This window comes from Aulonocara stuartgranti, assembly GCF_965226115.1.
Source record: "Aulonocara stuartgranti genome assembly, chromosome: 8".
In the NCBI taxonomy this organism is placed as follows: domain Eukaryota; kingdom Metazoa; phylum Chordata; class Actinopteri; order Cichliformes; family Cichlidae; genus Aulonocara; species Aulonocara stuartgranti.
The window spans coordinates 23,899,640-23,913,303 of record NC_138959.1 but is presented as its reverse complement, the minus strand read 5'-3'; the positions used below and the strand labels follow the sequence as shown (position 1 = coordinate 23,913,303).

The window sequence follows — 13,664 nt, the reverse complement described above, 5'->3', positions numbered from 1 at the left end:
TAAATGTGTTTGCTACAATGTGCTACAAATGTACAAAGGTAGTGCATGGTCCAGAAAGTTTTGTAGTTATAAAACAGAAACATTTTGTTAATTTACAGATAATGGCATTTAAAAAATAAACATTTGAAGCCAGTGTAAAATTAAAAAAAAACATTTCTGTAGTTGATAGTTGGAAATTAGGAACTCTCATTTCATTGTTTATCTTTTCTGTCTATATCTCTACTTCTTTATAATGTCTGTAATGTATTTAACAGTAGCCCAAAGCTATAAAACCAATGAAAATAGAGTTCAAAATCTATGTGCTGATTCACATTTTTCAAAACTGCCCAGTGTGTCAGATTGGAGTGTGTTCCAATCTGTTTTGCAAGCAATTTTAAATCCCTTTCATTGTTCTGGAAGCACAATGAAAGCATGGAAGCATATGATATAATATAATCCTAAAACAGGGCCTTGTACTCGCTGACCATATATAAGATTTACAAGATTACTAACAGATTTTAATTAGCATATGCTTTTATATTTGTTACTTGCTCTTATACCACAAAACTTTGCTGGTGTTGCTTCTTAATGAACAAGGCAATTGTAATTTCATCCACACTACATAGACTTCTAATTAAAGTTAGATCTTCTTGTATCTTAATGAAGGGGCAGCAGTGCTGATGCATCTTTCGGCATCATTTGTATAAGTAAAAGCACAGTAATGCTATCCAGCATCTTTCCTGTTACACACAGTGACACGCAGCAGCAAGGCATTATCACAGTGGTTGGTTGTACTATAGTCATGTTTATGTGACCACCTTTCATGATGGTTGATTTTATGTGAAGATGAATCAGACGATATCCTGGATATGTTGTAAGAGGTGTTACAGGCCAGTGACTTGAGCAACAATGAGCAATATTTAAATTAGTATGGAGGGTTTCCTCTAGATACTTGCAATGCACATCATTGCTTCTCTTGTGACAGTTTATCAAGCAAGCAAGTAAATGAACTATATAGTTTTCGCAGTGTTAGCAGATACATCCCGAAAAGGCCAAAAGTGTTATTCGGTAGTGCAAATGTGTGGCGTGTCCGAGTGAGAAGTAAAGAACAGCCGATGGCTAAAGCAAACCATTATGGACTGATATTCAGACAGCATGAGAGGCTGCTCACTGCCATAATGAAGACCTCTCAGGCCCTGTGTTAACCTGCCCAATTGTGTTGTCAGTTTTCTTTTGTGCCTCTTACAATGTGTTATTATTTTAATTGGCTGTCATTGCGTTTCTTTTAATTTGATTCTCTGTGTCGCGCTCGAAGATTATTTCCACTGATCACTGTACCATTTTCAGGTTATTTCAGAGTAAAATTGTTATAAGATGTGAGACGCTGCACTATACAAAAAAAGGTTCCAATCAGGTGTGTCAGCTGCTTTTCACAAAAATGAATCATAAATAGAGCGAGAGAGAGAAAGAAAGTGAGCGTTCATTCAGCTTTTTATTTCCAGCAGCAAGATCAAAACCCCCGAGGAAAAACTAAGACCTTCAATGTGAGGTGCCGGTGCTTTGTTCACTTCTGAAAATTGAGGCTTCTTTTGAAATGCCACAGATTTGACAAACAGTTGCTGTCAAATTGTGTATCTTATCGATCTGATACGCTCCTCTCCCTCACCTCTCCAAACAGCTGTTTTTGTTTTCTCATCTCAGTCATCCTCTCTCCCGTCTCCCCTCCTGTCCTCGAATGATGAGAACAGCAGATATGTTTTGGAATGACTTGACTACAGTGACATGTTATGCTGTGCTAAGTTGCGCCTCAGAAATACTTGTTGCCATAACGGGTGTGACCAAAATCTTTGAAAGCCACTTAGCTAACCCAGCTTGCTCCTTGAAGACCCACACTCTTCATTAACTTGGCATGGAGCAGCAGATGAGGCAGTGGCACCGTCACGTCCTGACTCATCTGCTGCTACAGCAACAGGAGGCAACTCTTCCTACCTCCGGATGAAAACTGTGACAAACCGTGTAGTCTCTCTTTTTTTCTCAGTCTCAGGATTCTGTCACACAACATGTGCCCAAGCCAAGTAGTCTCAGATCTGCTGCCTGAATGACAAACAGGAGACCCAAAACGTAACATTCCTGGAATATTGTATTACTTTCTGGGACTCCACGGGAGAGGAGGTTTTTCCTTTCTAGCCATAGCTGTTTATAGAAATGTCAGTATTTGCAGATGTATAGCATCGATAAGTACTATCTAATTTTTATTATTGTGTTGTTTTATGATGCTGTTGTTGTCACCACACGGGGTAGCAGGCACGTGGGCAGACAGTTTGGACACCCAACTTTTGTGAACACGAGAACAAGGTGACGTGAAATTTTCAAACGGATACCGTAACATCTGTGGTATCATAGGTGTGCATCTACCAAAAATCTTGGATGAGTTTGAATCTTGCTCAAGTTTTCTGAAAATCTTGTGAATGTGGTAACTCGAGAAGTAACTCACCGAGGATTTTCACATTTATACGATGGAGTACATACATTTGCAGCAATAGGAGGCTGATGGACAGCACTGGTGGCTAAACAGCCAATTTTTAGAACATTTCCTGCTTCACTATCTCCAACTTGGCAAAAACCTTTATGGTACAGTTTGAACATATAGAATCAGTGCTGTGAAATTTTAGCTGTGTATTGTGTATCCAGCCCTTCCACTTATCCTGATAAGGATAAGTGGAAGAGGATGGATGGATATCAGTATGGTATATGGAGATTTTATAGCAGCCATTATTATGTTCAAAGTTTCCTACCATAAATGTTTTTGGAAATCGGAGATGTTCATGAAGAAGGCTTGATGGATTTAAGGCGGAATGACAAATTTGCTTCACAGTTCAAATCAGGCGTGAAAGTTTCTTTAGCATCATCATGCAAAAATGGCGCCCCCTGTCTACTTGTTAGCTGTGCAAGCAACAAGTCTAAAAACTGTGATGATTTATAGACTTTTACAACATCTGTAATGATGACTGAACATTCGTTTACTATGGCTATGATCAGGTCAGATTTTCAGTGCTGTATTTGCTTTCTTTATGAATCCTTTTGTGGCTGCAATAGTATTCAAAGTTTTGGCCTTCAGGAAACAACTGCCTCTGCTGCTACAGGCTTTTTGTGTACAATCTTGAAAAAGTGAAATGTTCACAAAATAAACTGCATTTCGTGGTTTCACTTCATTCAAGTCCAATAATGGCAGGTCAACGTGTGTGTCCTTGTGGAGAACAGTCCTTTCTAAGGGAATACTGATGAAAAGTATATCTGCATACTCTCAGTCACCAGGCACCTTTATGCCCTTAGTTAGCAAGTAACCTTGAGAGATATTTATCCACGATGTATTCTTCCACCTGCCTCATTCTTTTTTCTTTTTTTTTAACTCTGTCTCAAACTGTAAATAGCTAAATTTTAAAGGGGTACAATCTGACAGGATCCCTATTGAACGTACAAAGGGTCATTTCATGGTTTCTTCTTTGGTAGACCAAATGAGCTAAAAGACTGATACAAAGAGTGATTATGTTGGTCAGAATAGGTTCTGGTTAAATATTTTATTAAAGACAGTGAGCCCTATCAGTATCAAGGCCATGAATGGCAATCAGAGGGCTGATGAAAGCAGCTACTAGCAAATTTAGGGGTTCGAATGCCAGTCACATCCGTAACCATGTATTCATTCATGTTCGCCACTACCAACCCTAATAGGTTTACTCATATCTTTCTTTTTGTGTGAAGTTTAATTAATTAAATACACACACAGTCAAAAGTTTGGCCACACACATCAAGGAAGTATCTCAACTAAGGACAAAACTAGAAATGGCTTATTTAGTGTCCAAAGTGGATTTTTGGTATTTGAGTTATTTTTTTATAGATGCGATTGAGAGAAGCAGCTTCTGGCCAACAAACCAGACATAGTTGTGTTTAACAAGGAGCAGAAAAAGAAAAAAGACTTGAGTAGAAACTTTCAGAGTATACACCCTGTCTAATATACATATATGTATTGAATCATAACATTTAGAGTAGAAGAGAAGATTATCTTTATTAAGACAATTATCTTGTGGCACTTGTGCATATTTGGGTATTTGTGTTCAGCTAAAAAATGTTTTTTTTTTAAATCATGAAAATTTCCAGTAGTCAAATAGTTTGGGAAGTTAAATGGGTGAGAAATACACAGCGAATTTCCCTTCTGCTTGGCTGAGGTTGTTACAGAGAGTGCACTGCAAGCTAAAGTCCAGATTGTTTGACCTTTACTCACCAATAATTGCAATTTACAGCCCCCTACATAGTAAGAACAAGACACTTGGAACACATTAATAGAGGTCAATTGCTTGTGTTCAGCAATGTAGGTGAAAAAAAAAAGAGACCGATGCAGGGATGGGGAGGGCGGCCGAGACTAAACGCTGCAAACTGAATTATCCACTCGAGGGCATCTCTCATGGCATTTCACGAGAAGAGCAGGGAGGGGTTTTGGTAATTTAAACCATTCCTAGTGCATCTACAGCGCCTCTGCTTCTAGACAGTCTCCTTTGATTGGAAACCTATAAAATATTAAAAGCATTGCACCATTTAGTCAGCTAATCATCATTATGTTCATGCTGTACCCAACATTTTTCAGCTGTTTGATGGCGTCTGTCCATTTTGGGCTTATTTTGGTTTTTTTATAACAACATAATGTAATTTGCTCCGTCTGCGTAACCTTCATCAGGAGTTTTGTGCAAATTAAATTGTCTTGGGCCATTAACTTTGGTTTATGACACTGACAGATGTTGTATTGCTGGTAATTGGACTGATATGCGACAAATCCTGAGCATTTTTCTTTTAATGAAAGTTTTACTTTTCATCTGTCAGCCTGTAAATACAAATTTGGTGACTGACGTGCTAATCAGGCTTGAAGCAGCCAGCCGAGGCAGATGATCTTCTCTGTAATAAACCCATTTGTCATTTAAGTTGTCCTTTGATCTTGTGGGTAATTGCTTCCTATGTGTCGCGCATCACCGCAAGTTTTCGTTGAATAACAGAAAACTAAGTGCATGTTCACGTGAGTCACAATTATAAGGATTCTGTGTTTGAAACGTTGACATTCAGACTCACATAAGCGCTGATTGGCATTTCAAAGACCTTAATTAGCCTGATTAATGTAGTTCTGAGTGTCTTTATAGGATGCACCTCTTGACACCTTTGTTCTATTGCAATCAAGGATCAACTCTACAGCAGATTTGTTGTAAATCCACGCGACCATCTGAGTGTTATATAAACAAGGCTTCAACGTGTGACTGAAATCAAGAAAGAGCTGTGAATGCTGACTCCCAATCCTTCTCTACCAACCCTACCTATTCTTTATGATCGTAGTCAAAGATAGGGTTAAAATCTGCTGCCATATGCCATAATTAGGAGTATCATTTAAGCCATATCAGGAAGGATGAGGGCTGCGGTCGACCCTGCCACTATGAAATGGATGAATAATGAAAAATAAGAGGGAACAATGAAGAAGCCGAATGTTAATGAGGAAACCCTCCCTTCCTACTTTTACACGTCCTCACGCCTTGCTGATTGCTGGACAAGGTTTCCTCAAAGTTTTTTGTTTCAGGAAAAGTCACAAGAATAGCCACAGTCAAAGAGAAGGGTGTCTGGCGCTGTGGGGCAATCCACCAAGCAATTAAAGCCAGCCTGCGGTCAAAAAGTACTTAAACAAGTCTCCCAGCCATGTTTGGAAGCAACACTTGTAGGCAGGTTGAAAGATTGTAATCCCAGTGTGCATGTCGGTGTTTCTTAAAAAAGGGATTCTTTGAGTTCTTCTGAGTTTTTTATTTATTTATGTGCTAAACTTTTAATAATTGCAATTCCACCAAATTCTATTGGGTTCAGCTCTGGCTCGGGAGGTGCACCAATCTGGAGGTTGGTAGTTAGACCCTCGGCTGAAAACCAATCAGTCCATCTGTTTCTGGTAATTAAAGGGCTTTGCAGTAAACACATAGAATTCAAATGAATCCTGTGTTAATGGGTGGATGTGGCCTGCAGTGTGAAAGTACTTTGAGTGGTGAAAAAGAAGTGCTGTCTAATGTTTGTTATCCTCTGTTAAACAGATAAAATTGAGAATGGAGACGTCTACCAGAGAAGGAAAGGACTTCCTTCGAGCAACTCGGATGGACATGAAACAGGAAGTAAACAACAGGAAGTGGCTGAACAGAGAGGCAGCAGCTGGCGGCGAGTTCTTCTCCTCATCCTAGCCATCACTATCCACAACATCCCGGGTGAGTACAAACCACAGGACATGAAGTTTTGCTTGGGAACGTAAATTGAATTCAAACAATACGGCTTCTTTTTTAATGATCAAGAGTGTTTTTCTTTGTTGTGGGGCAAAAACACATTTTAGCTATAACCTTCCATCAATGTAAACAGACTGAATGCCTGCACGCACTGATAAATACTCTTCGCCTTTATTGTGGTTTATATCTGCAAAACGGTTGTTATTTTTTTCCCTCCACAACAAAGACGACGACTATGTGTCGGTTATTTCTTTTCTAGGGGTGTTAAATTGAATTCAAATAAGCAGTCTTCTTCTTTATCAGTTCGTGCCAGCACTATGTCTGTTTTTCTCTTTTTGCTACAACTGTGCATCCAATACATTGTTTAAGATCTGGAACTTAATTGAATACCCAGAATACAATCTTTGCTTTTCATTGAGTGACTGTTACAGTCATTTTTGTGGCTCTGGTTTGAGTTCCTGAATGAATATGTGCCTGCAGGAATATGTATGTGAACAACATCAGCTGTGACCTGGAAGCAAAGCTTTCTGTAACAGGCAGCGCAGCACCTAGAAGCTTCTGCTCAGGTTTTCTTGTTGACTCTAAGTGATGAAAAAATATTTTATTATGATGATGAAATGTTTTCCTAAATCATGAGCAATAGTTGCACCACAGAACTTTTACAGGGCTGACTAAGCACCCGCTAATGATGCTAATGATAAACGATAGTTAAGGGCAGTAATAAATTTGGGTTCATGTTGCTCTTGACCTTGCTGTCAACACAGCTTGAAAACTTTGTCTAAAATTCATTTGGCAGTTTGATTTAACTTGGACTTTTCAGTATGGCAACGATATTATTTGGTTGTTTCAACAGTCCACCAGTTTAGTAAAGACTGAAATAAATAAATAGTTATTGGATATGGATATTTTGGCGTGCTTTCAGAAGACTTCACTTGTAATGCCACCGGGATGGTTGAAAAACAATGCTGTTTAATTTGAAACATCTTGATCGTCGCATTCATGCCAACTTTGAATTTTAGGCGACATGATACAAAGATACTAATGTATCATGGTATTAGCCTGCTAGTAGTAGCATATGGCAGCATATAGTCCAGCTTCACTGGTTGTTGTATTAGTGGCACCATTGAGCCTTTTTTTAAGTGTAGCCAGTGACTGAAAAGTTCTTCAGTTGTTTGGGTCATGACTAAATAATTACTATATAGCAGCATGCTAATCTAAGTGGTAAACTTTATCAGCACAATTAATCATTGTCCAATACTGTGATCATCCACAGTGGATTAACGTAATCACATGACATTTTTAGCTAATACAGTAATATAATGAATTACTGGAATAAATGCAGTCATTATATACAATCATGTTACCTGCACTATAAAGTTTTTTCATTTATCTGTCAAATGATTGGACAGAAAGAAAAAAACAAAAACAAAAAGCAAACATCAAATGTGCCTTTTTCTTCTGACACTAGAAAATGTAAACTTTGAAAAGTAATTGTACTGTGCTGCTAACATCTTTTTTTTACATGCAGCTCTGTGTTAAATACAAAGCTAGCAAAGAATCCAGGGTGATGTTAAAGCTGAGTGTATGCTAACCAGAACCTGGTCAGATTTCCAAAGCAAAGCCGTTCCTTCCTTTAAAGGACCTTGAAAAGCTTATCCACGCATTTATTACATCCAGCTTGGACTACTGTAACTCCCTCTACTCGGGCCTCCAACACTCCTCTCTTTGCCGGCTCCAGTTAATTCAAAATGCAGCTGCGCGTCTTTTAACAGGTACGAGAATTCATGAACACATAACTCCAATTTTAGCCAAATTACATTGGCTCCCTGTTAAATATCGTATAGATTTTAAAATTCTTTTGTTCACTTTTAATATTTTGAATAATTTAGCGCCCAGTTATCTTTCTGATTTACTCCATTCATACAATCCCAACAGAGCACTTAGATCGTCCAACCACAGGCTCCTAGCACAACCTAGGACTCGAATGAAGTCGAGAGGCGACCGGGCCTTTGCATCCGTGGCACCCAGACTCTGGAATAACTGCTGAGTCTATCCAGTCTTTTAAATTACGTCTTAAAACTTATTTTTTTACTTTGGCTTTTGATTCTGTCTAGTTGGCTGTTTTAGCTTGTTGCGTTGTTACCTATTGTTTGTTGTCCTCTTTTATTGTTTGTTTTAACTGTCTCATGTTTTTATTGACTGTGAAGCACTATGGTCAACACTGTTGTTTTAATATGTGCTATATAAATAAATTTTGATTTGATTTGATTTGATCTTCAACAGGCAATGCTGAAGATCATTGAATAACTCGTTAGTACTTTATGTTACTGTATTGAGTAACAATGACAAGCAGTCAGGCCTGTAACACCGCAGCCTCCATTTCTACCTGTAAATGTTTCTAGAATGGCTCTGGTAACTTTGAAGTCTTTTGTTCTCAAATTTGCTTTATGGTTTTGTGTTCATGCATAACAGAAAGATGTTGTGTTCCCTCTTTAGTATAGGGATTTGTGTTGGTGTGTGTGTGACTGTAACCTCGTAAGTGGTAGCATTGTGACAGTGCATTTCAGTTCACGTAACGGAGTAACATGACAGTAGTATAGGGAGTAGTGTAATGAAATATTTTCACCAGTGGGTAATTAAGTAACAAACTACATTACTTTTTACAAAAGCTAGAATAATGTGCAGTACACTGATGTATTCATTTTTGTATTGTTTTTTCTTTTTTGTAACGACCTCAGCATCGATTGTTAGGAACTCTGCTAAATATTTAAAGTTTATACTTTACATTCGATCAAGAAGAAAAAATCGCTAGTCCACGTCCACTGAGCCAACAATCCCTATTTACAGACATGATTTAACAGTCCACTCACGTGTTGCACTCTGAACATGTGTAAGTAAACTTTGGAAGAGGCACCCGGTCCATTTGTGTCAATATAACACTTATTCATTTATCTATCGGCATCTAAACTGAATAATAAACAGTTGGTGTAGGATGCACTGCTGTACAATTTATTGGCCCCTTTGTTGTTATATTAACTTACCCAAAAAACTAAAATGTCAATGAATGAAAAGGAAAGCAAATCATGGCTCTTGTGATCGATAATATCACTTCAATACACTTGTGTTGCTACTCTAGCTCGTATTGAGACATTACTGTCACTGCCTAAGAATTGATTAATGCGTTCACTGGCAAAACACTTAATTGTGTTTGTCCTAAAGGTGGAATCACTGTTCCCCCCCTTCCAGCTCTTTGTATTGAAGTAGAGACCATTGTTTGCGAGGTAGCAGAAGAAACTCCACAGACATAAGAAGATGAAGTGAATGCACTACTCAGCAGCCTTGTCAGACCAAACTCATGGTTGTCTGTTTGTGGTGTGAACTGTGCATCAATACAAATAAAAAATAAGAATAGTTCATACATCAGACACTCATTTAAACAACAACCATATGGTGATCAATATAAAGTGTGCATGTCTGTCTGTGTCAGAGAGCAGGAGAGTCGTTTAGGGATGCCAGCAAGCTGTAAATGTTACACGAGGTGTAGCAGTAAACCATGTATGTATAGTCACTCTGAATTTACAATTCACCCACCTGCTGCTGAGCTCCACAGAATACCAACAATGCAGCTTTTTTTTTAAAGCTCATTACACAAAAGCCTGTTTCCCAGCTCAGGCTGTTTTGTAGTGCGTCAGCCGGAACGCTCATTGAATGTACATATTGATTTTCTTTCTCGCTTCAAATAAGTTGTTGGAATATTAATGATGAAAAAAAATAAATCAGTCAAATAGACAGGTTTGCTCTGCAAGAGGCCTTGCACTATTAAACACTACTCAGAGGTCAACAAGTCACAGTTTTGTCAAGTCCAATAAGTTAATTAAGTTAATAACCTGTCAGTCATACATCAGAGAGAAACGGCGGTAAATGTGTGCCTTTTGATAAGGTTCATACTTAAAAAGAAAAGAATGGTAAAGTAATTAACAGCAGGGTCGGTAACTGAATTAACTAAGTAATAGTTAATTCAGTTATTAATTAACTGCTGTTTGTTTATAATCTGCTTGTGAATTTTGTGTTGTCAGCATAAATAATCTTAACTCCCAGCACTCATTCCCTTTTGTTTTTCTCATAAAAGCAGAGGCCATATTTACTTTATTATTTTAATTGACTTGTGACATTGCTGAAGAGGAATGTGAGGTGCTTGCGGGGTACAATAAAGTGCCAGTAATCGTAGCACTTTTTAAGCTTCCAGAGCTGAACTATTTTGCCACAAACTGAACTCAAAACGCAAAAACTAAATACAAAAAGAATACAGCTTGTAAAACAAAATAGCTCATGCTCGTGTTTAGACTCTTCATTTCAAATTAGCTTACGCAACAGTGATTTTTATTTACACTACCGGTCCCTGAAAAAAGCCTTTTTGTATAATTCTGATTTTTTTTTTGAGGGGGAGCAGTTTGGGGGAACAACTTGAATTGCATTAAATAACTGGAAAAATTGGGGCATTTTAACATTTTGACCGGTGGTGTAAATCTCCAACTGTATTTCACATGTTTATATTTCAGTATAAGTTTGTCTGTTTTAAAGCAAAAAAAAAAAGAAAAAGGAAAAAATCATTAGAGAAAACATTTTTTCTTATTTTGAGAGATCCAGTTCCTGGTTAGTAATGCTAACACTACCACTAATATTAAATTTCAGAAAGACCTTTATCCACATAGATTGAAAGAGTAATGTGTATGTGTTAGTCCCCATGGGCACTGTGTAGGGACGGTACCTTGCTCAGGGCTACCTCAGCCGTTCAGTGGATTCAAACCCCTGACCTTCCGATCATGGGGCCACCACTCTACCCATGGAGCTATCCCTGCCCTTTATTTATTTTTTTTTCATTTTTAAATAATGTATCTCTCTCAATATACGTATAGATATATGGTCATGTGACATGTGCCACTGATTTCAGGTTTACTGCTTCTTCGGGAGTTGACAATATAGAGGCAAATGTTAGATTAGGTTCTTCTTTCAAACTACTTTCCAAATATAACATTTAAAATTATAATTATAACGGCAGTACAAAGTACAAAAACAGTTTCCATGTTTGCTGATATTGGTTGAGACATCATAGCAAATAAACTCACTAAGTAGGCTACCATAATTGCAACTTTCTGGATGGATGAGACACAAAAAAGAGCATGTGATGAATATGCAAGTTGATTTTACTTTCTAACTTTTTGAGTGAGTATCTCCATGTTATCTATAAGTAATGCAGACACATGAAAAATTGACTTTAGTGGTTTTACTAGTATGTATTAAACTGCTGTCAGATTGCTGCTTCATTTTTAAAGTGACACAATATTAATTGTTTAGCGAACAGACATGAATTTGAACATTAGAACATTTGCAGTCTGAAAGTGTATTTGAGGAAAAACTCAGATCGGTTTAGATATTTGTCAGTGGTTTCGTGTCTTGAATGAACGCTTATTTCTTTTAAATGTAGGGCAGCAATAGTAAATCAAATAATTTATATTCTCTCTTTTATCTATATTTAAAGTGAAAGTAAAAATGCACTGAGTGTCAATCAGTGCTACATGCTTTTTTAAAATCAACTTTGGGGAATCATACAGCAGAGCTGACAGGTTTATTAAAATACATTTCTTTCATCACAGTTAAAACATTAATGTCTTGGAAGTCCTCAACAGAATTATAAATAAACTATAATTCAAAAGTCCATGCATATTTGCCCTTTGATGAGATATCCACTCTAACTATTAAATGTTAAAATTGCTTACCTTGGATTTGAAAGGATTTGAAAATGAGAGTTTTATATAAAAACACAGCAGAAATTCTCGAATAATGTTACTTCACCTCTTTACTGTGGTTATAACAGCCTGTTACCAAAGGTCTCAGGTGACTTCCTTGTGCTCGTCCTGTGTTTGAGAGTTCTTATATATGAAAATGTGGAAACATAGAATAGAATTGTGAGCTGAACGCTGAGATGTGGGCAAGCAATGATTTGCTCAAATTAAAGTGTGTAATTAATAAGAATGAGCTCACTTGCTTGGATGATTTTCTGCTTCAGGCTTGATTGATTTCTATTTGTCTATTTGTAACAATAATGTCACCAGTTGAACTCTGTGTGAAATGATTGTTTCTTAAATGGTTCATAAGACACAAAATTAGGAACCAGTGTGCTGTGGAGTATTTACTGCACTGGAAAAATTATGTGACGGTCCACAAGAAGGTTGCTGGTTTGAGTCCAGGGATAGATACAAACACTTTGTTACAACAAAGAAGCCAAAAGTACCTTTTTTATTAATAACATCAAAGAAAGAGCACATAAAACTAGCAATATGTACTTTGCTCCTTTTAAGATTTTTTTATTCTTATTATTATTTTTAATAAACTAGCAGTGTTTATCCTGTTTAAAAGGCCCACTGGTGTTATGGGTAATTTTGCAGTCCTAAATTGCAATAAGAGGGACCTGTTTGCTTCTTTGAAGTGCTTCTTCACCAACTAATCATGCAATTTAACATCGACTACAAACACTGAAGGCTTTGCGCTATAATAACCTCATCATTTGATTCAGACTGATGAAAGAAAACTATTTTACATAAAACTCTAATACTGAGCAGTAATTTGTCACATTTTATGTGGAAAAAAATCTGCTTTTCACTGAGTGCCTTTCTCAACGGTGCAAAAAATGTACTTATTTTTCATGTTGATGCCCGTCTTTACCTGTAGGAAGGGAGGCTATCAGTATGCGGCGTGAACCTTTCCTTGAATAACACAAACAGCAGCTGCAAAATGGAGTGTACTGATCTTCAAAGAGGCTCTGAAGACGCAGCAGAGGCTGAGTCGGAGACGTATGGCCACCTTTTCTTGCCACCATTAGCGTTCCTCCCTGTTAGTGTGATGGATGGAGCTCACTGATTGCTAGTACTAGCAGCTGGGTTAGGAAAAAAGTCAACCAGGAAAAGAAAATTGGATTAAGTGCTAACGGTGGTTAGCACTCTTGCGTCACAGGAAGAAGGTCCTGAGTTCAATTCCACCATCTTGCCGGGGTCTTTCTGGGTGGAGTTTGCATGTTCTCACTGTGTTTGTGTGGGTTCTCTCCAGGTACTCCAGCTTCCTCCCACAGTCCAATGACATGCAGTTAGTGGGGATACGTTAAATGGAAACTCTAAATTGCCCATAGGTGTGAATGTGAGTGGTTGTCTATGTCTTTGCCCTGCGACAGACTGGCGACCTGTCCAGGGTGTACCCTGCCTCTCGCTCTAAGACAGCGGGAGAAGTGGAAGAGAATGGATGGATGATTACATTCCCTATAAGGTTAACTCTTATGTTGCTTTTAGTACATTTTTACTAATGGAGATAAAGAGCCTCAACAGCCATAAGCTGTCCCTGTAA

At 37.8% G+C, this 13,664-nt stretch overlaps 1 protein-coding gene across 2 annotated transcripts in view; it reads left to right on the top strand.

Annotated features, from left to right (window-relative positions):
- The window catches only part of slc39a11 (solute carrier family 39, member 11), a 174,995-nt gene that overhangs the window by 150,774 nt on the left and 10,557 nt on the right, over window positions 1–13,664 (top strand). For both annotated transcript variants that reach the window (XM_082543682.1, XM_082543681.1), the window contains exon 6: window positions 6,087–6,254. In XM_082543682.1, the coding sequence (XP_082399808.1) occupies window positions 6,087–6,254 (168 nt within the window). The remainder of the gene's footprint in view (window positions 1–6,086; window positions 6,255–13,664) is intronic.